The 22,969-nt window shown below is 46.3% G+C and overlaps 1 protein-coding gene and 1 gene segment (V, D, J or C); both read right to left on the reverse strand.

Annotated features, from left to right (window-relative positions):
- LOC144273762 (uncharacterized) overlaps positions 1–145 on the reverse strand; it is a 51,523-nt gene extending 51,378 nt beyond the window's left edge. The window contains exon 1 of the mRNA XM_077832466.1: positions 19–145. Within this exon, the coding sequence (XP_077688592.1) occupies positions 19–37 (19 nt within the window). The 5' untranslated portion in view covers positions 38–145. The remainder of the gene's footprint in view (positions 1–18) is intronic.
- The window catches only part of LOC144273435 (immunoglobulin heavy constant gamma 2-like), an 84,667-nt gene extending 84,326 nt beyond the window's left edge, over positions 1–341 (reverse strand). Inside the window, 1 exon segment of the C gene segment in view lies at positions 295–341. Coding sequence covers positions 295–313 — 19 coding nt within the window.
- Positions 342–22,969: the final 22,628 nt, after the last annotated feature.

Below are 22,969 nucleotides of genomic sequence, written 5' to 3' on the forward strand. Positions count from 1 at the left end.
AGGATTGACAATATTTACCTGAAGTGACAGTGACCATAGTTCCTTGACCCCAGTGATCGTAATACCAGTTACACAGAGATAAGTCTGCCCCTTCCCTTGTACAAATACCAATTTGTCTACCTCTAATTTTTCCTGCCGTTATGACCAATGCCATCTTGACATTGCTTCTTTAATCAAGTTTGAACTAACCTTAAAAATAGTTTCCGACAACTAAATTTCCCACATCCCAATTATCTTTAGACACTTACAGGTTACTTGGAGGAAAGAAGAATTTTTAGAGGTTTCTATCTTTACCTGATGTGACGGTCACCATGGTCCCCTGGCCCCAGTAGTCGAGTGGGTAACACATCATTTCTCTTCCCTATTTTCCACTGTACAAAAATTACTCTCCCAAAGTGGCAAAACATTAGCAAGACTTCTTTTAAAGATTTGTGCCTTGATCCAACTCTCGCTAAAGTCAGCTATTGATAGATTTCAAGGCAAGAAGGCACCAGATAGTTTGAGCTACATAATGCAAGCCAGGGACAGTCTTTCATTGTCTCTTTAGGAATAGTCAATGTACGCAAGACTGGCAAGACAGGGTAAAAGGTTAGGAACAAAAAAAAATACACGATTCCAAAATAAGGCAAAATTTTGGTTACCTGAGCTGACCGTGACAAGAGTCCCTTGTCCCCAGTAGTCGAAAGCCCAGCCAGAGCACAGTAATCTATTGCCCTAAGAACTCTGCACAGATATGCTTGGTCAAGGCCAAGGCAAAAATCTGTCTCCGCAAAATTGAACCTGCTACTGTGAGGACTGGAATAAAGGTTAGAGATTTACCTGATGTGACGGTCACCAGCGTCCCTTGTCCCCAGTACTCAAAAGCACCCCAGTAGCACAGTAAAGTGTTGTCCTATGGTCTCTATACAAATATACTCAGTTGGGGCATAGCAAAATTCTGATCGTGCAAAATTTACCACACTTCTTAGGGTTGAGCCAGGACTGGACTAAAGGTTAGAAATTCACCCAATGTGACTGTAACCACCTCCCTTATCCCCAGTGGCTGCAAGTACCCCAGTTAGAGCACAGTAAGCATGTAGGATGGGACCCAATGCCCTTTGAAGTCAAGGGAAAGACTCCAATGGGCGTCGGGTCAAGTCTATACACTAAAAGATTCTCTGTACGAAATTTACTCTGCTGCAATGAGTTACAGCAAGACCAAGAGAAAAACGTTTAGAAATTTACCTGAAGTGACCGTGACCAGGGTCCCTTGTCCCCAGTAGTCGAAAGCATAGCCATAGTAACACAGCAATATAATGCCTTAATGAGTCTCTACAAATACCACACCGCTCTATTCACCTCACTTTAGCCTTCAAATTAGAGAATTTGATGGTGCATAGACCTACTGCGGGGTGAAATGTACCCTTAAGCCCATCAAAATCTGATACCACCAGTGCCCTTCCAAGGCTGGTGTAAACCGGCATAGCTCCATTGATTTGAATGGAGTTACACCGATTAACTCTAGCTGTGGATCTAGTCCCAACAATGGATCTAATTTAAATCAGGACAGGAAAACGTTAGTAATTTACCTGATGTGACCGTGACCAGGGTCCCTTGTCCCCAGTAGTCGAAGTAGTCATAGTAATCACATTGACCAATTCCCTTCCACTAGGTGTGTAAAACCCACTTATCCTTTCAAGGAGAACTCCATTTATGGGGACCAAATATCCCCTTCCCTACCTTAAACTCTGCCTACCGGAGATTATAGTAACCAGTTAAAAATCTAGCTGGTCTCTGTTCGGCTGAGATATTCGTACAACCATTGTGGCGTTCTTTATACGCATCTCAATACTGAGGTCTCTACAATTTATTACTTACCAGAAGTGACGGTGACCAAGGTTCCTTGCCCCCAATAATCAAATTCACCATAGCCCTCACACTGATGTGTCTGCCCCTTATCTCTGTACAGAAAGCTGCCATTTGTTACCTTCCCTCTTTTCTGGTTTACAAGGGAATTTGGGAGCAGAGAGTCTACAGTTTGCTGTGGTCAGAGGGAACTGCAGGATTCCTATCCCCTGAGCAGTTCACTACAGAATAAGGTCTGGTTATAAGTCACACCCCAGCAGAGAGAGATCGGGCTTAGCATTTACTAGAGGGGGAAATATAGTCCTTGAGTTTAGAGATTAGAAAAGAAAAGACAGTAAAGGAATGAGTCTCTTCTTACCTGAGCTGACTGTGACCGACGTCCCTTGTCCCCAGTAATCCATACCCCAGTTATCACAGTCCTTCTACTCCCTATTCAACCCTTACAAAAATACTCTTTTAGGGGCCTGATCCAGTCCCCTTTGAAGTCAATGGCAGTCTTTCCCCTTGTATTGGATTTGGCCCTCATTAATTACTGTGGCTGGGAGTAATATAATTAACATCTGCATTAATGCAGCTGGGATTTTCCAAGGTGGCTGAAGGAGTCGGGTGCCTCGCTCCCAGTGAATTTCATCGCTCTTAAGAAGTTTTCATAATCTCATCGTTCATCAGTTTCCCCCAAACAGCGTCTATCCTCAGTTATATATTTATGGCTTTTTTGGCCACACTTCCTCTGCCCCAACAACTCTTATCACAACTGCCTGGGTGTGGATAAACTCAGAATACCTTCTTGGCTTCCTACAGAAAATTCTTGGGAAATAAAAATCTATAGGAAGGACAGAAGAATCCACATAACGTACCTGTTGTTACAGTCACCATGGTGCCTTGGCCCCAGTAGTCCAGCTCGTACCAGCACATTTGTATGTCTTCCTAGCCATGCCAAACAAAAACCTGTTCTAACTCCCGTTCCCACTCTATTTTCAGGTGACGTTCCTGCTATTAGAGAGCGGAATCCTGGCACCAGTGAAGGTCAATGGAAAAGTTTCCAGTGACTCCAATGGGGACAGGATTTTGCCAGAAGCTGGGAATGGGGGACAGGGGATGGATCACTTGATGATTCCCTGTTCTGTTCATTCCCTCTGGGGCACCTGGCATCGGACACTGTCAGAAGACAGGATACTGGGCTAGATGGACCTTGGGTCTGACCCAGTATGGCTGCTCTTATGTTTAGATTTATTAGCTAGGAGGAGTTAGTCTCTCTGTGTGTTCCTCTGTCTATCTAGTTGACAGTATCATTCAGAAGTGAATTGCCTACCCATTCCCTCGCTCCCCCTCCAAATAAACCCAGTCATTCTTTAGGAGCCGAAGACAGAAAGGGAACTCTGGGTCATTGAACCAGTCTTCTGCTACTGCAGACAGCACGGAACCCCAGTGACACTTATCAAGCTCCATCTTAAAATGAGCCAGGTTGTTTTCCCCCCACTACTTCTATGGAGAGGTGGTTCCAGACCTCCCAGCTCTGAGGCTTAGAAATCTGCTTCTAATTTCCAACCTAAATTGATTCATGGCCAGTTTATACCCGTTTGAGGGCTTTGGCACTGAGAACATGAAAGTTCAGCGCAAGAGTCCCTGGCTGGGCTTTGCTTCATCCTTAAACCAAGATCTCAACACCACCGTGACATGTGACGCAGCGTATTCTCCCCAGAATGACAGCTCTCTTGCGGCGTGCCGAGTGAACTCAGAACCATGGCAAGATGCTCGTTGAAGGCCAGCCCACAGCAGTTATCCCATTGTCCTCAGGAATCTGTCCAGAGCCGTTACGTCGTCTGTGCTTTTGTTCAACTTCAGACATTTTAGATAAAGTCTTTCCTCCCCAGCAACAACAAGAGGCCTCAAAATCTGCCAGGATGTTGGACAATTTCCCAGTTTAGTCAATCGGGGTGATAGGTCCTGAGTGAGAATAAAGAAGCAACCAAAGCACTTTGAAGTAAGCAATGGTAATGACCAGAATCAGAGGAAAATTAGCCTGAATTTACCTGCTGGCTCTGCAACTGCTGTCCCTGGTCCTTGGTACTCAGTTGCATCCCACTAACATATTGCAACTCATGTGCATGCATCTCTGGGGAAAGCCAATTCATGGAGGTATGTATGAAAATGACCCTCTGGGTGAACCAAGCTCCACAGATAATGAGTTAATAAAAAGTTCCAAGTAAGATGTGTTCGATACCGTGGCAGTGAGGGATAGATACAAGGGATGCATGGGGATAGACAGACAGACTGACAGACCGATCCTTTGTCTGGTCTCTGAAAGAACATGGATGAATCCAATAACAATACTTTCCATGAACACAAACACTCCATTAAAATCCCCAGCCGTTAAGGATCGAGGATACAGTGGTTCCAGCTTCTCAGCACAGCTGCAGATTATCTGAAGCAGAGGCCACATCCGGAAGTCGAGGGATTTTATTTTTTAAAGCAACAGTCAACATTTCCCTCCTGAGACTTCCTGAGATGAGGGGCCCGGGGGTTTGTGCCCTGGCAACATACACGGTTCATTACAGTTGGCTAGAAAAACCCACATCCTGGTTTTAGAATCTAGTGCTGGCTGGAATTGTCGCTGTGACTGAGGAGAGGAATCCAATCCTGTCCTGTCCTTATTTGTGCCCTGCAAGGTCTGTAGGGCCAGATACACACTCCAAGAGCGACCCACGGGCCTCCAGATAGACAGAAACACAAACCGTTCTGCGGGATGTTTTAAATGTTCAGTGGGTATATAGCAGCATCGCTCCATAGACTGTTGAAATCAGTGGGAGTTAGGTGCCTAAGTAACTTTGAAGATCTGGGCCCTGAGGCCCTCTCTTTCAAAATCTGGCCCCAGGTGCCTAACTCCTCCGGATTGCTTTGAAATATTTTGGGTTGTGATTTGGAAAAAAAAAAACCCAAACAAACAAACATAAGGACGGCCATACTGGGTCAGACCAAAGGTCCATCTAGCCCACTCTCCTGTCTTCCGATAGTGGCCAGTGCCAGGTGCCCCAGAGGGAATGAACAGACCAGGGAATCATCAAATGATCCATCCCCTGTCACCCATTCCCAGCTTCTAGCAAATGGAGGCTACTAGGGACACCATCCCTGCCCGGCTAATAGCCATTGATGGACCTGTCTCCATGAATTTATCTAGTTCTTTTTTGAACCCTGTTATAGTCTTGGCCTTCACAACATCCTCTGGCAAAGAGTTCCACAGGTTGATTGTGCATCATATGAAGAAATACTTCCTTTTGTTTGTTTTAAACATGCTGCCTATCAATTTCATTTGGTGACCCCTAGTTTTTGTGTTATGAGAAGGAGTAAATAACACTTATTTACTTTCTCTAGAGAGAAGTCCAGCTAGATTTACAAAGATATTAAGATATCAAAAGATGCAGATAGGCACATAATGGGGTTTACAAACACATCTCAGCAAAGCGCCTAACTCCCATTGACTTCATGTAAACCTGGTCCTAAATCGAGACACACCAGCTAAAGGATTTGGAAAGAAATCAGCAATATCTCTTGGAAATCTGGCCTTCTGAGACCTCTGGATGTAAAGTACAGGTATAAAGATATTTATGTGCCTAAGGGTGCAGATAATTGCCTAGTGGAATGTTGAGAAATATCTAAGAGATTAAATTCTGATGATTTCAATCCCACTAGGCACCCATCTGCTCCTTTAGGTGCCCAAATGCCTTTAACAGTCTGGGCCAAAGTGCTTTAAGAAAAGAAAAGACCAATAGCATGACATCTATTTTGTGGATGGAGAAACTGAGGCACAAAGAGGGAGCCATGGGTGGATATGGGAAGAGAAACCAATTCTGCAGGTTCTCAGCTCAGCACCCGTTCTACTGAAACCCACTGCTCTGCTCCCTTTGTGAGAGGCAGGTGCTATAAGGATCCTGATTTCAGCTGAGGGAAGTGAGAGACAGAGAGGGAAATTATCCTGCTCATGGGCAGAGGGGAATAGAAACCAGGTCTCCTGGACTGGTGCCCCCTCTGCTAGACCACACTAATGGGCCCAAATTACTTACTAATCCAACTTTTATTGAAATTGAATTTGAGATAGTCACTCCCAGGGGTTCCTTTCAAAATAGATAGGTGTATGGGGCTGGATAGAGGGATGATGGTGTGTATGGGGGCTGGATGGAGGTATGGGTGTGTATGAGGGATGGATAGAGGGATGGGGTGTACGGGGCTGGATAGAGAGATGGGTGTGTATGGGGGACGGATGGATAGTCGCGGGTTTATGGGCCTGGATGTGTTGGGATGGTTGTTTATGGGGGATGGATGGAGGGATGGGTGTGTATGGGGCTGGATGGAGGGATGGGGATGTATGGGGATAGATGGATGGAGGGATAGGTGTCTATGGGGCTGGATGGTTGGAGGGATGGGAGTGTATGGGGATGAATGGAGGAATGGGTACGTTTGATGTTCCCCTGGTGTTATCTGGACCAGTGATCTCCTAGGTCACTACAATCCTTGACTCTGGAAGCCATCCTTACCCCGCTCTGCTGTGAGAACCCCCACTCCTGGGCTGTTCATTCACAGCCTCTGGCATGTCAGCTGCTCCCAGCTCATGAGTGAGCACTTTTGGCCAGCCGCTGCTTGGATTGTGGAACTGAATGACACTAGTCAATATCTCCGGTCCCAGACACAACCCTAGAAACCTCCCTCTTGCAGTGTCCAGTTATGCCCGCTGGACGCTGCAAGCTTATGAGTTTGTCAATTTAACAAAGATATTGATATGTACCAGGCTTGTTATCCCAAAGGGAGTCTCTGACATGCTTCAAACCAAACACACTGCTTCAGGTAGAATAAACAAACAGATTTATTTACTACAAAAGATAGATTTTAAGTGATTATAAGACAAAGCACAACAAGTCAGATTTGGTCAAATGAAATAAAAGCAAAACGCATTCTAAGCTGATCTTAACACTTTCAGTGCCCTTACAAACTTCTCACCACAGGCTGGCTGGTTGCCCTTTAGCCAGGCTCTCCCCTTTGATCAGTGCTTCAGTCGCTTGGTGGTGGTGGTGTCTGTAGATGGAGGTAGAAGAGAGAGGAGGAGCATGGCAAACGTCTCTCCCTTTGTCATGTTCTTTCTTCCCTCTTGGCTTTGCCCCCTCCCCTTCAGTGTCAGGTGAGCATTACTCCATCGCAGTCCCAAACTGACCAAGGGAAGGGGGGTGACTCACTCAAGAGTCCAACAGATCCTTTGTTGCTGCCTAGGCCAGCGTCCTTTGTTCCTGTGAGGCTGGGCTGGGTTTGTCCCATACATGCCCTGATGAGATGTGAACTGCCTCTCTGCTCTTGGAGAGTTTTTGTCTGGGCTTGTTTTAAGCCAGGAGGACACATTTTCAGCCTCATAACTATATACATGAAATTATAACCTATAACATTCCTATAACTTTACTGTAACAACAATTACTATAACATCACTAGAACAACAATTCTCAGTGTGCATCATGAGCCTTCCAAAGACACCCGACATGACAAACTTTGCATTGGATACCACACAATCATTTTATAAGGATGAATATGGGGGTGCAGGGTATTTCCCCGAGGTACAGAACGTCACAGTGTGTAAGGGGATAGATGGAGGAATGGGTTTGTATGGTGTTGAATGGAGGGATGGGTGTGTATGGGGATGGATGGATGGATGGGTGTGTATGGGGCTGGATAGAGAGATGGGGGTGTGTGGGGCAGGATGGTGAATGGGGTGGATGGAGTGGATAGAGGGATGATGGGTGTGTATAGGGCTGGATGGATGGAGGGAAGGGTCGTATGGGGCTGATTGGAGGGATGGGTGTGTATGGGACTGTATGGAGGGATGGGGATGTACGGGGTTGGATGGAGGGATGGGGGTGTATGGGGCTGGATGAGGGAGGGGTGTTCATAGGGCTGGATAGAGGGATGGGGGTGTATGGGGATGGATAGAGGGATGGGTGTGTGACGTTGCACTCCATATGATGTTATGAAAATATGCTAATGAGTGTGAATATAATGTAACTGGAATATGCTTTTATTCAAAAAGTCTCTTGTAAAGTATTATTACAAAGCTTATAAGCTACTGAGTATGTTCATCCTATTTGTATGAATGTATCATTCTTGTATCTGAAACTAGGAACATAAAATATAACTCTGAGGTCCTATTATAATTATGCAAAGTGTGGGCCATTAATGGTGGTTTAGAATCTTGATGGCTCCCATCAACCAGGACAATTGACTGTAGATGGCTCTGTTTATTTTCAAGCCTTCCTGTGAGTCAGGCCAGGAAGAACGAAAGCTTGGGGTCTCAGAAGACATGTGACCATGTCACCTGGTACTGGAATCTATCTTAAACCTGGTGCTTTTCCATTTAGAAGGTGTGGTGGAAACCCAGAGAGAAACAAAGGATTCCCGCCTTGTGCCAAAGCTATTAAAAGGGGATGGAACAGAACAAAGGGGGCTACTGCCAAGAGAAATCCCCTAGCTACCACCTGAGCTGGAAAAAGGACAGTACCAGGGGAAAGGATTGGGCCCAGACTAGAAAGGAGTCTAGTCTGCGAAAGAAGCTTATTGGAACATCTATGAGGGTGAGATTTTATGTGTAATTAGTTTTTAAATGTATTAGGCTTAGACTTGCTTGTTTTGTTTCATTTTACTTGGTAACTTACTTTGTTGTGTTTGTTATTACTTGGAACCACTTACATTCTACTTTTTATAGTTAATAAAATCACTTTTGCTTATTATTGAACCCAGAGTAAGTAATTGATACCTGGGGGAGCAAACAGCTGGGGATATCTCTATATCAGTGTTATAAAGGGTGGACAATTTATGATCTTACCCTGTATAAGCTTTACACAGAGTAAAACAGCTTTATTTGGGATTTGGACCCCATTGGGAACCGGGTATCTGGGTGCTGGAGACAGGAGCACTTGTTAAGCTGTTTTCAGTTAAGTCTGCAGCTTTTTGGGGACATGGTTCAGACCTGGGTCTGTGTTTGCAGCAGGCTGGCATGTCTGGCTGAACAAGACAGGGTACTGAAGTCCCAAGCTGGCAGGGAAAATGGGCTCAGAGGTAGTCTCAGCACATCAGGTTACAGGAAAAATCTCACCCTCAGAGATGTTCCAATAAGCTTCTTTCATAGACTAGACTCCTTTCTAGTCTGGGCCCAATCCTTTTCCCTGGTACAGTCCTTGTTCCAGCTCAGGTGGTAGCTAGGGGATTTCTCTTGGCAGTAGCCCGCTTTGTTCTGTTTCACCCCTTTTAATAGCTTTGGCACAAGGCAGGAATCCTTTGTTTCTCTGGGTTTCCACCCCTCCTTCTAAATGGAAAAGCACCAGGTTTAAGATGGATTCCAGTACCAGGTGACATGGTCACATGTCCTCTGAGACCCCAAGCCTTCGTTCTTCCTGGTCCAACTCACAGGAAGGCTTGCAAGTAAACAGAACCATTCACAGTCAGTTGTCCTAGTTGATGGGAGCCATCAAGATTCTAAACCACCATTAATGGCCCACACTTTGCATAACTACAATAGGACCTCAGAAGTATATTTTATATTCCTAGTTTCAAATACAAGAATGATACTTTCATACAAATAGGATGACCACACTCAGTAGATTATAAGCTTTGTAATGATACCTTACAAGGGACCTTTTGCATAAAGCATATTCCAGTTACATTATATTCACACTCATTAGCATATTTTCATAACATCATATGGAGGGCAACATCACAGGGTGTGTATGGGGGATGGATGGAGGGATATAGGGATGGGTGTGTATGGGGCTGCATGGATGGAGGGATGGGTGTCTATGGGGTTGGATAGAGGGATGATGGGTGTGTATGGGACTGGATGGTGTATGGGGTGTATGGTCCTGGATGGAGAGATCAGTGGATGGATGGTGGATGGGGTGGATGGTCTGGATGGAGGGATGGGTATGTATGGGGATGGATGGAGGGATGATGCATGTGTATGTGGATGGATGAAGGGATGGGACTGTATGGAGGGAGAGGTGTGTGGTGCTGGATATAGGGATGGGTGTGTATTGGGGAGGAATGGGTGTGTATGGGGCTGGATGGACAGAAGGGTGTGTATGGGGATGGATGGAGGGATGGGTGTGTATGGAGATGGATGGAGGGATAGGGTGTATGGGAATGGATGGGGGGATGATGGGTGTGTATGGGGAGGTGTCAAGGTTCCTTCCCCACTCTGAACTCTAAGGTACAGATGTGGGGACCTGCATGAAAACCTCCTAAGCTTACTTTCACCAGCTTAGGTTAAAACTTCCCCAAGGTACAAAATTATTTTACCCTTGGATTTCCACTGCCACCACCAAACTTTATCTGGGTTTACTGGGAAACGTAGTTTGGACATGTCTTTCCTCCAAAAATCCTCCCAACCCTTGCACCCCACTTCCTGGGGAAGGTTTGGTAAAAATCCTCACCAATTTGCATAGGTGACCACAGACCCAAACCCTTGGATCTTAGAACAATGAAAAAGCCTTCAGTTTTCTTACCAGAAGACTTTTAATAGAAGTAAAGGAATCACCTCTGTAAAATCAGGATGGTAGATACCTTACAGGATAATTAGATTCAAAACATAGAGAATCCCTCTAGGCAAAACCTTAAGTTTCAAAAAAGACACATAGACAGGAATAGTTATTCTATTCAGCACAGTTAATTTCTCAGCCATTTAAAGAAATCATAATCTAACACATATATAGCTAGATTACTTACTAGAAGTTCTAAGACTCCATTCCTGTTCTGTCCCCGGCAAAAGCAGCATACAGACAGACACAGACCCTTTGTTTTTCTCCCTCCTCTCAGCTTTTGAAAGTATCTTGTCTCCTCATTGGTCATTTTGGTCAGGTGCCAGCGAGGTTACCTTTAGCTTCTTAACCCTTTACAGGTAAGAGGATTTTTCCTCTGGCCAGGAGGGATTTTAAAGGGGTTTACCCTTCCCTTTATATTTATGACAGGAGGGATGGGTTGTATGGGGATAGATGGATGGAAGGGTGTTTATGGGGCTGGATTGATGGATGGATGTGTATGGGGATGGATGGATGGAGGGAGGGATGGGTGTGTATTGGAGTAGATGGGGATTGACAGATATAGATAGATGGGTGTGTACGGGGATAGATGGATGGGGATAGATGGTGGTCAATGGATATGGATAGATGGGGGTGTATAGGGCATCGATAGATAGATAGATAGGTAGATAGAGACAGCTTTGTTATAACTGGAGTATCTAGACTCTCCAGCCCAAATTTTTAAGCAAGGCCAATTTACACCAGTGGGGGATCTGGCCAAGGGATTAATTTCAATGGTGCCTATGTGCTTTTGAAAATTTAGAGTACTGTGATCAATCTGGCCCTCTGAGCTCATAGGTTTTAGGCTGAGCTTTTCAAAGGAAGTTCGGAGAGTGAGCCATCGAACGCCCATTAAATTTCATTCCTGTTGATGAAATTCACTAAGGCTCAGATTCTACTAAATCAATGGAAGTTGGGTACTAGATACATCTGAGGGGCTCCGCCTAACTCTCTTAGACCTTGCTGAAAATTCCAGCCAAATCTCTTGGACCGGGTCACCAGCTGGGTGGAGGGATTCACCCCAATCCCACAGTCCCTGGCTCTGTGTCAAGCAGGCTCGGGCTCCACTCACTGCTGTGGCTGACATTTATCGCTCAGGCGATGAGGGTTTCCCTCTTGCCTGCAGCAGGTTTTTGTATAAGAATGAGTCACTGTGCTCCCCCCACCCACAATGATTGAAACCACATCAAAAACTTCAGCCCCTTCCAGCTTGCCAAACCGCCTTGTTCTAAGAAGGAAAATAAAAACAAGTTTATAGATGGAAATACAGAGTATCCACCCAGCCACATTAAGTTGCCTGTACTGTTATCCCAAGCTATCGATGATGAATCATCCACAAATCAAGTATCAATTATCCCTCAATTATCAATAATCAATTTAAAGCCTCCAGTTAGCAATAATCAGGTTTAAAGCCTCAAACATCAATTATTGACCAATCAACTAATCCCCAATTAACTATTAAGCAGCAATCTCGAATGAACAGTCAATAATTGCTTATCAGTTTCAAACTATCAACCATCAATCATCAACCTATCACCAAAGTGCAATTATTTCCTGTCATTTATCAACCTATCATCACTTATCAATATGCAGTTATCATCACTGATCATTATTTAGATATAATACATTATCAATCTTCATGTATCAACCATGTGTTATTGGTCACCATTGCTCGGTAAGGTAGGCAGGGACTGTGGGAGGAAGGGTGGCTAGACAGAGGGGTGTGTCATTGAACGAAGTCATTGAACAAAGCTTCTGTTATGTCCATCTTTATTTATTGTCCATCAACCATCAACTCAGGGATAGTTTGTGCTTCCTTCATCTCTTGGATCAGTTCCATACTTACAGGGTAAGCGCTGACGGTCGGGGAACAAGCTTTGTTTTATGTGGATACAGTGGGTAGCACTATGGGGTTCTGACTGGGGTCCCTGAGTGCTACCACCATAGATGATGATAATTTCTTATTCTAATGATGAACTGAGGCATGGGGAAGGGAAGTGATTTGCCTGTCACCCAGGGACTCTGAAGCAAAGCTGGGAATAGACTCAGATCTTCAGTCCTAACCCACTGCCTTAGGCTCTGGATCATCTTTGCTCTTCGCAAGCTTTGTCTGGCAGGGAAATGACAATGTAGTGCTATTTGCAGCATGCATTCAGAAGGGGAATCCTCCTCTCCCTGCAGTCTGCAGCAGGCTCAGTAGGCACTTGATTGCTGTTCATAAGCATGGCTTGTGTTCTCGTTCAGGCTCTGAAGATTTCCCAGTCCCTGTGCACAGGGTTTTAATACAGCGCTGCATCACTGTGAGCCCCCCAGCCCACACCGTGATGAACACCATGACAAAAACTCCAGCCGCCTCTCTGCCTTCCTTGTTATAAATATGAGCATCAAATCTAGCTCCAAGGCTGGAAATGCACCTCCTCCACCCACACTAAATCGCCTGCACGAAATATTGAATTTCCACCTAAGTTGTAGATTCAATTCCTCCCCTAGGCAGAGATTCCTTGTGTGCTGCAGACAACTCAGTTCATCTCCCAGGGCCACAAACATCGGAAGAGAGCTGGGGAAATAACTGATTTGTTTGGTTCAGCGGCTGAATGGAAAAATCTGTTTGGGGGTTGACCTGCAGTGGCGCCGTTTTGACTTTCCTCACCAAAATGAAAAAAAACCCAAAACATTTCTTTTGGGGTCAACTAAAGATTGGAATTAATTCAGGGAAGTTCTGGCCTGCATTGTGCTGAAGGTCCCACTCGATGATCATAGAATCCTAGAATCTCAGGGTTGGAAGGGACCTCAGGAGGTCATCTAGTCCGACTCCCTGCTCAAAGCAGGACCAATCCCCAATTTTTGCCCCAGATCCCTAAATAGCCCCCTCAAGGATTGAACTCACAACCCTGGGTTTAGCAGGCCAACGCTCAAACCACATCACAACGGTTCCTCCTGGCAAGGAATCTACGGAGCTAAGGTTTTGCCTGAAAGGGTCTCTGTACCAGTGGTAGGTGATGTATCTCATACTGAACTGAAAGGCAGCCAGTTTGAAAGGGTTCAGAGGAAACAATTTGTGTGCAAAACACAATAGTCTGTGTGGATCTCACAGCTACATTTTCTTTTCCAGGCTCGGAGTTCAACACGATTAAACCACAAAAACAAAGCGACAGAGGCTCTTCTCAAGCACCTGGTGCCCAACCGTCTTGGAGAATGGCTCCTCCACCCCTCTTCTGACGCAGTTTGGTCATTTCTTCCCCCAACCCCAATACTTTACTTCTGTGTTCCTACGGTGTTTTACATGGCGGCCCATCCCCTAACATCTAGGCTGACTTTAATTTTTTTCTTACCTGGGTGGTCGTTTCTCCAGTATTGCCTCTGTTCTTCTTTTTCTCCACATTCAGCACGCCGGCCGCGCAATCAGGGCGGGTGTTTAACATGCCACCTGGGCGTCAGGCCAGACGGATGAAACAGAGCGAACGCCAGTGCTGAAGGAAGCGGTTTGGGATGGTGGATCTCCAACGTTTCTGCTCGGTCGACCACTTCAGAAGAGATGGAACCGTGCTGTGGTCTAGGCTGCAATCGGTGCACCACCTGCTTGAGCACAAAGCACCACATCTGTAGCACAAGGTTGGCCTTGTGGTCAGCACCAGCCTGCCACCGGCAGAGATTCCTTGGCTGGTGGCAGACAACCCATTTCATCTCCCTGCACCTCAGCTCTGCACGTGCAAAACAGGAATGGCCTTTCCTTTGTCTGTTGTGTCTATTTAGATTGCAAACTCCTCATGGCGAGGAGAGTTTCTTGTGACTTGAATGTACAGCGCCTACCACAGCGGGCCCGTGGTCTAGTGCAATACAAATAGTAATAAACATTTCCTTCTGTGCGCCGCTGCTCATCCCTGTCTCCGTGAGAGCAGCAGGTATTTGGTGAAACCATCTGATTATAATGGGCCCTTCCACACTTATGAATCTTGTATTAGGCTTTAAGTAATGCCCGGTAATGTTGAGTACAGACCGCATCAGATGAGAAGGGAGCATTTTCTATTGTCTAGTAAAGGAACCCTAGGCTCCATTTCTTGCCAACTGAGGGAAGTGGGGAGCTAGTGGTTGGGGAAGGGGGGCAGGAGCCAGGACGCCTGGGTTCTATCCCTGGCTCAGGGTGGGGAGTGGGTCTAGTGGGTTAGTGCGGGAGTTGCTGGGAGTCAGGACTCTTGCATTCTATTTGTGGCTCTGGGAAAGGAGTGGGGTCTAGAGGACTGGGAGTCAGGACTCCTGGGTTCTACCCCAGGCTCTGGGAGGGGAGTGGGGTCAAGTTGGGGGCTGGGAGCCAGGATGCCTGGGTTCTGTCCATGGCTCTGGGAGGGGAGTATGGTCCAGTGGTTAAAGCAGTTGGGGCTGAAAGTCAGGACTCCTGGGTTCTGGGAGGGGAGTAGGGTCTAGTGGTTAGGGCAGTTGGGGCTAGGAGTCAGGACTCTAGTCCTAAACCTGCTCAGGATTGGGTTTAACTGGCCAAGTAACATGTGGGGGCGAGACACAGTCTTGCACTGGGGGGTACTTGCACTTGCTGGAATGATAGGTTTAAAAAACAGTCTAATATAGACTTACAATCAAATTAACCTTCCTGCAGGAGGATTTTGTAATATACTCCTTCTGTAGATGTCAAATTTAAGGCAGAAATCCTTTGTGGAAGCCCACAGTTAAATACACCCAGCATGGACATTTATTTGGAGGAGTTGTTAGCCACATAAGACAAGTGAAATATGAAGGGTTCTGCCGGCTCTGTGGTTATTAACTGCTACTAACTATGGATCAGCCAGTTCTTGTTTCCTTTCACCATTGATAAATCAGTGTCCATTACATCCCTCTAGCCTTGGCAGGAAACATCTGCCCTGTTCCCTCCTAGTCACTTCCTTTCAGGAGACGTGGAACTGAGGTCGTAATTCAAGCGGGCATTTCCGTGGCTGGCTGCCAGGGAGGCGAACGCAGAGGGAAGCAAACAGGAGTCGGCGTACACCATCACGTTGCAGCTGAGATGTAGCTCGTGCCGCAGGCCCGAATCAAGGGCTGCGTAGCACTGTCTGGACGTGGCTACTCAGCCTGGAAGAGCTGGGTCCAGCCGTTGGGTAAGGCCAGGTTTACAATGCAGGGGGGCCACTCGAGTCCACAACCCAGGTTAACAGAGCAGTATGGACGTATCCGTAGACACCTACTGAGCTTCTGGGACGCCTGGAGAAACCTGCCTCTGTCCTGACACCCCAGTTACGCCAAAGGCCTGGGGAAGATATTCAAACTGGGCCTTCTCCTGCCCATCCAGCCTGTGGGGCCTCGTCTGGGAGACGTACTCAGAGAATGCCACAACAGGCCCTCACAAAACACAGCGGCCAGATGCCACCCCTCCCCTTTATCTCCAAACCCCTTAGTTAGAGCGTTCGCCCAGAATGTGAGAGACCTGGGTTCAAATCCCCATTCTGCCTGATGGAAAGCAGGGACTTGCAGCCAGGTCTCCCACCTCCCAGGGCAGCGCCCTACCCACCAGGTTATGGGGTATTCTGGGGGTGGAGGGTGTATCTTCCTCTGCAGAAGTTGTCCCACTTTGTATGAAATGCTTAAATTGTCATTAAGACTGAGAGAGAGGCTGTGTAGCCTAGTGGTTAGTGAAGTCACCCAGGAATCCAGTTTCTGCTCTGCTGAATTCTTAAGTATTTTATAGAATTTCTTGAAAAATCAGGGCCTCTGTCACTCTGCCATTTCCCCCCTACATACACATCTGTAAATCAGAGAGGGTAATCCCTCCTTTCTCCCACCCTTTGATTTTTCTGTCTAGTCTCACTCTCAGACAGCCCCTGGCAGGATTTCTGGAATACAAATAACTATTGTGTGTATATTTTCAAGGATCCCAAGGGAATTAGGCACTCACATTTCACCAAGCATAGACCTAAAAGTGGCAATTCTTCAACAAAAAACCTTCAAGAACAGACTCCAACCAGAGACTGCTGAATTGGAATTAATTTGCAAACTGGATACAATTAATTTAGGCTTGAATGGAGACTGGGAGTGGATGGGTCATTACACAAAGTAAAACTATTTCCCCATGTTTATTTCCCCACACCCCCCCCCCCCCCGACTGTTCCCTCAGACGTTCTTGTCAACTGCTGGAAATGGCCCACCTTGATTATCACTACAAAAGGTTTTTTTTCTCTCCTGCTGGTAGTAGCTCACCTTACCTGATCGCTCTGGTTACAGTGTGTATGGGAACACCCATTGTTTCATGTTCTCTGTGTATATAAATCTCCCCACTGTATTTTCCACTGCATGCATCCGATGAAGTGAGCTGTAGCTCACGAAAGCTTATGCTCAGATAAATTGGTTAGTCTCTAAAGTGCCATAAGTCCTCCTGTTCTTTTTGCGGATACAGACTAACATGGCCGCTGCTCTGAAACAATCTCTTTGGAAACCCGCCTCCCAAATGGTCAAGCAGTGGATTAATGTGAGAACCCGGCAAATAAAGCACATTTCCTACAGCCATAAAACCATGCCTGCTGTCGGCCGGACTGCCTCGGTCAGACCTTGCTAAGCCATCGAGAGGGCGGGGAGGGGGAGGCTGCTGGTGCTCTGTTTCACGCTGTGAAGAGAGTTTTTGCACGGGAGCGTATCACTCTGCTGCTAAAGTATCCCCCACAGTCATAAACACCACAGCAAAAACTTCGCTCGGGGACAAGAGGCGAGTCTGCTCTGGAAAGGCCAGCACCTGCTGCCCTCTTCATACCAGGCACAGGAATGGCTGCCAGGGCCCATCTGAGCTCAGTAGCCTGTTGCCAGCAGTGGCTGCTCTCCATTGCTGAAGGAACGAGCGGCGAAGGTGAGAGAAGATGGTCTTTTGGTTAGGAAATTGGGCGAGGGCTCCAGAGATACGGGTTCAAGAGACAGGTCTCTTCATCCTGGCTGCCTTTCAGCTTCTCCGTCTGTAAAAATAAGAGCACCAAAGATTTACTTGAAACCACAAGGAAGGAGATGGAGGGACAGACAGACAATCTTTGCAAACAACAACTTTGCTCTAGTTACCCAGCTAAAGAACTCCAGGCCCCAGGTGATGGTTCTTCCATCTGACCCCTAGCTGGGCAGGAGCCAGGGGGTCTATTGAGGGCTTCCCTACCCAGACTCCTTTGCAGAGAAGTGAAGTCCCTCCTGTTCTCTCTGGGTGATTGACAGTTTGTCTAGCCAATCTGCTCTCTTTCCCGCACTCCTGGTTGTATCAGGGTTGCAGGCCCATTGCAATCTGTAAGCTTTTTTGGCATGGGGAGAAGAGGGAAAGGTCTATTTTTTAGGAGGTCTGCTATATCTAGTACCGGGGGTAGCCTTAATTTTGCTTCTAGTTTCTAGATGTTGCTAGAATATATGTAACAATGAGGTGAGTGTACTCAGTGGGGATTTCCCACGGCTTGATGCTCAAATTTCCATGGGGGTTGGGTGCCCAGGGGCTTGTCTTTACTGGTGAAATGGCCTGGAAATAGCTATCCAGGTGTAATTTAGTTATTCTGGAAAAACTCTTCCATGGGGGTACTCTAGTCTGGAGTAAAAGTGACTGTGTGAGAAGAGGAAATATTCTGAAATAGAGCGGGGAGCTATTATGAATAACTAAATTATATTGGAATAGCTATTCTGGTCAATTTCCCCATACAAACAAAGCCGCATTGTCTTAGGTCCTCTTGCCAAGCCCAGCCAAAATGAACAAGTGGTGGGTTAATGAAAGACACCCATGTACAGCTCCTATTGAAAGGAGACAGTTTAGCCTAGTGGGTAGATCATTGCAGTAGGCGACTAGGGTTCTGTTCCCAGCTCTGGATGACCTTGGCCAAGTCACTTCTTTTCTTCATGCCTCGGTTTCCCTACCTGTGAAATAAGAGTAATGATGGCGACCCACTTTAAAAACTGCTTTGTGATTGGCTGAGGCAGGAACTAAGCATTGGTGGTAAGCAGTGGTGTTTGTGGTAGCCCTTAAATAAGGGTGTTAAACCATTGATTTCTATCCCAGGGCATCTGGCCTGCTTTCGTCGGACTTTGATAAACCGGGCAGCATGCTGTCTCGCTACGTGGGTTGTGCTCAGACCCTGCAGGAAGTTTTTGTACGGGAGTGCATCACTGTGCTGCTATATTGTCCCCACAGTGCTAAACACCAGAGCTAAAACTTAACTCAGCACCGAGGTGGGCTTTCTGCTAGATACAGTGACATCTAGTGCAATGTTCGCAGACAGGGACCGCTGCACTGGTCCATCTGTCTCTAAAAATAGCAGCAGATTGAGGAGAAGGTAGGAGTGAAAAAAAGACAGCCTTAGTTTATTATTCCTGTTACCATCGTGCCTCAGAGCCCCACTCATGAGACAGGACTCCATTGTGCAAGGTACTGTACAAACACAGATCACAGACAGCCCCCTCCCCAAAGAGGTCACAATGTAAATAGGTTTGGAAGGGTTTGATTTTTGTTGGTAAAAAAATCCGGGCCCAAAAACTGAGGAAAAAAATCTCCATCAATGATCATTGGAATTTACAGACAGGCCAAGTAGGAAAAAGGCTGCTTGAGAATTTAGTAGAGGTCCCTTCCAACTCTGATATTCTATGATTGAAGGGTATTTCCTTTGCACAGTTTGACATGCGATGCTGACAATTTGTGTTTGAACAACAACAGAGCTCTCACTTTTTGAATCTAAGCATCTACTGTCATTAAATGATTTCTGGTTCCCCCCTTTGTCTGACCAGCCCCACAATTTCCTGGCCCTGTGTGAACATTTCAAGGATAAAAATAACAGGGCTTCAACCCCATAATTTTGCACAACCGTCAAAATGGAAATCAATAAAAATCTGGAAAATTGCATAAAACTAAGCATCCGTTGAAATTATAAACACAAATCTTTTTCTGCCAAGTTTAAACAGAAGTCCGAGGCAAGAGACAATAGATGCAAACAGACAGGAGCACAAGGTTTTCGCTTTCCTCTGCAGTGTGGGGGATGATTTGCCTGCTTAGCTCACCTGGTCACATCATCATGAATTTCCTGCGGCTGGAGGAGACTCGGGCACTGTGGCAGCTGGGGGTCTTGTGTTCTCTGCCTATGACTCCTAGTTAAGTCTCCTGAGAACTGAAATGCTTTGGTTTAACTAATGTCTAATCTAGGGACATGTGGGTGAAATGTAATGGGATGTGATGGTTCCTTCTGGCCTTAAACCCTGAGACAATATTGGTCAGCGTGACAAGCAGTGGGCTCAGCACTGTCTCGAGAGATGGGGGTACAATTCCTGACTGCTCCATAGACTCCACTTGAGCCCTTGGGAAAGTTACATAGGCTTGTATCTTTGAAAGCCTACAGGGTTTTGATGCATTGTTCCTTCAATAAAAATCCCACCTTCAGTCTCTCCTTGTCTTGGTGTTGGGATTCCTCCGAGACCTCTTTCCACTCGGCATCCCAATAACTCAGTTTGACTCCAGCCTTGGTCACTCAGGTTTCTTTGCTTGGCATACAACAGTGCCACACACCATTGATCCGACTCAGACGCGGGGGGGTGGGGGGGTGGATGCTGGGTGTATCACAGCTCAAAAGGTTCATCTAAACCCTCTCCCTTATACACTTGACACATCTCATTGCATTCACTATATGGTGCATCACGCGTTCGGATGGCTCGGTTACTTTGCCGGAGCCATCCCTGTGCAGCATGCACTGTCCCCGCGCTGTCCATGTTTCCAGTTCCTCTTTATTCCGAAGTTATTTTGTCCTGGTTATCTAGTTAATAGGAAATGGGGAAATAGGAAATTAGCTGGCTCAGACAGTCTGTCTTAGCCTACTGACCTACTGATGTCTCTTATTTAGCACAAACCTGCTGTTTTCAATCTGATGATTCATCTACCTCCTTAATTCTATCTTCCAAACCATGAGGCTTCCCTTCATGTGTTAATTACTCAGATCACATCAGGTCTTCTTCTTCTCCACGCAGCGCACAATCAACCTGTGGAACTCCTTGCCTGAGGAGGTTGTGAAGGCTAGGACTATAACAGGGTTTAAAAGAGAACTGGATACATTCATGGAGGTTAAGTCCATTCATAGCTATTAGCCAGGATGGGTAAGAGATGGTGTCTCTAGCCCCTGTTTGTCAGAAGGTGGAGATGGATGGCAGGAGAGAGATCACTAGATCATTACCTGTTAGGTTCACTCCCTCTGTGGCACCTGTCATTGGCCACTGTCGGTAGACAGGATACTGGGCTGGATGGACCTTTGGTCTGACCCAGTATGGCCATTCTTATGATCTTATGGCTCAGCTATGCTCTGTTTCCTATCTAACCTACTGCATATGACACATGATCTTTCTGGCCTTACAATCTGACCCCTCTCCTGCCCTGTGTCCGTAAGGTCTGTGGGGCGGGGACTGTCTCTCACTGTGCGTCTCTGACGTGCCCAGCACAATGGGGCTCTGCTCTGTAGGGTTTGCCATAGTACACACAACACACACACAGGGTGAAATCTGGGAACCTCTGAAGTCAATGGCAAGACTCCCATTCACTTTGAAGGGGCCAAGATGTCACCCTTAGGTTGGGGTTTGCAAACATGCCCAAGGGTGCCAGGGGTTCACCTCCCACAGAAAGTCCATGGGATATGGCTGCATAATTGCCATAGGGCTCCTTTGAAACCTCTCGGGGCCTGGTGTGAATTCACCTCCGTTTGGAAAAGGTGGGGTAAGCGTGGAACATGTTTTTCAAACCCTTTGTCATTTCTCTCTAGGCTGCTTCCTGGAAACTTACCCCCAGCCACAAATCCACTTGTCAGCATCCTTTGCACGCTGCGGGAAACAGAAGGGGAACAGACTTCCTGTCTTAGAGAATTTACACACCAAGAAACAAAGACACCGGTTCCAACTCCTCTTGCTGCCCGGAAATGGCATTTGTGATGCTTAACTGGCTGCATGGTGCTCAATAACTCCAGAAGCTGAGCTCCTCAAAGTACAGTGATACAGAGCAGCGTGTGGATGGATGGACAGTGAGAGCAGTATGTGTTTGGGGAAGGATAGATAGCGAGTGAGTGACAGGGGTGAGTGTATGGGGATAGATGCATAGAAAAATATTGAGAGGCTTTGTGTATGGGATGGATAGACAGATAGAGGGGGTGTACGGGGATAGATAGATAGATAGATAGATAGATAGATAGATAGAGGGGTGTATGGGGATGGATGGATGGATAGATAGAGGTGATGTATGGGGATATATAGATAGAGGGACTGTATGGGGATGGATAGATTAGATAGAGGGGGTGAACAGGGATGAATAGATAGATTAGATAGATAGAGGGGGTGTATGGGGATAGATAGATAGATAGATAGATAGATAGATAGATAGATAGATAGATAGATAGATAGAGGGGGTATATGGGGATGGATAGATAGAGGGGGTGGATGTAGATAGATAGATAGAGGGGGTAGATGGGGATAGATAGAGGGGGTATATGGGGATGGATAGATAGATAGAGGGGGTGAATGTAGATAGATAAATAGAGGGGTAGATGGGGTTGGATAGATAGATAGATAGATAGATAGATAGATAGATAGATAGATAGATAGATAGATAGATAGAGGGGGTGTATGCGGATAGGTAGATAGATGCAGGGGTGTAAGGGGATCGATATATAGATAGAGGGAGTGGATGGAGACAGATAGATAGTGGGAGTGTTTAGGGATGTAATAGACAGATAGATAGATGATAGAGGATGTGTGTGGGGGTAGATAGATGGATGCAGAGGGTGGATGGGGATGGATGGATGGCTAGATATAGATAGGTTGATAGACTTAATGAATGGAGGAGATACCAGCAGAAGTTTTCACACTAGGTGATTTTACAAACAGCTTCTCCCTGTGGACTTGCTCACTGAGGACCAACATTTTGGATTTAAAGCCCTTTTGGCTGGGAGACGATGCCACCGGTTGCTGCTTATGGCTCATGGATTTCAGGTCTGTATTCCCAGCTACGTGGGCATCTAGAGTGAATCCCAGAGACAACCGTGTCCTCTCCTCATGGATCTGGTGGCTCCCAGCTGTGGGTGGTTCTGTCGCTTTGCTCTCCTCTGTGTGGGGATGACTGTAGATTTTTTGAGCAGTGTAATAGGCAGCAAAAGACATTTAACTAGCCCTGTAATGGCCACCTAGTGCTTGTTCCAGTTGTTTGTATGCTGGACTAGCTGCAGTGGTGGTTTTACTATGAATAAGGCTGGGCTAGTCAACGGAGCTTTATAAGCATGCTGAAAACATATGTCAGAAGTAGGTAGGGTGTTAGGTGGGTGCCTTTCTGGATTGTATTAATAGACACCTGAGGTCTGAGTCTACAACTCTTACAAGGTAGATCTGTCTGTCTCCACAAACACTTGTCTGTCTTTCTCTCCATCCATCCTCCCATAAATCTGTCTCTCTCTATACTCCTTCTTCCTCCCTCACTTGAGGAATAAGGTACTAGAGTAAACGTTAGTAAAAGTGCCCTAAATAAGTGGAATAAATCAGATTCCATGCCCCAT

This window comes from Eretmochelys imbricata, chromosome 13 (assembly GCF_965152235.1).
Source record: "Eretmochelys imbricata isolate rEreImb1 chromosome 13, rEreImb1.hap1, whole genome shotgun sequence".
NCBI lineage: Eukaryota > Metazoa > Chordata > Testudines > Cheloniidae > Eretmochelys > Eretmochelys imbricata.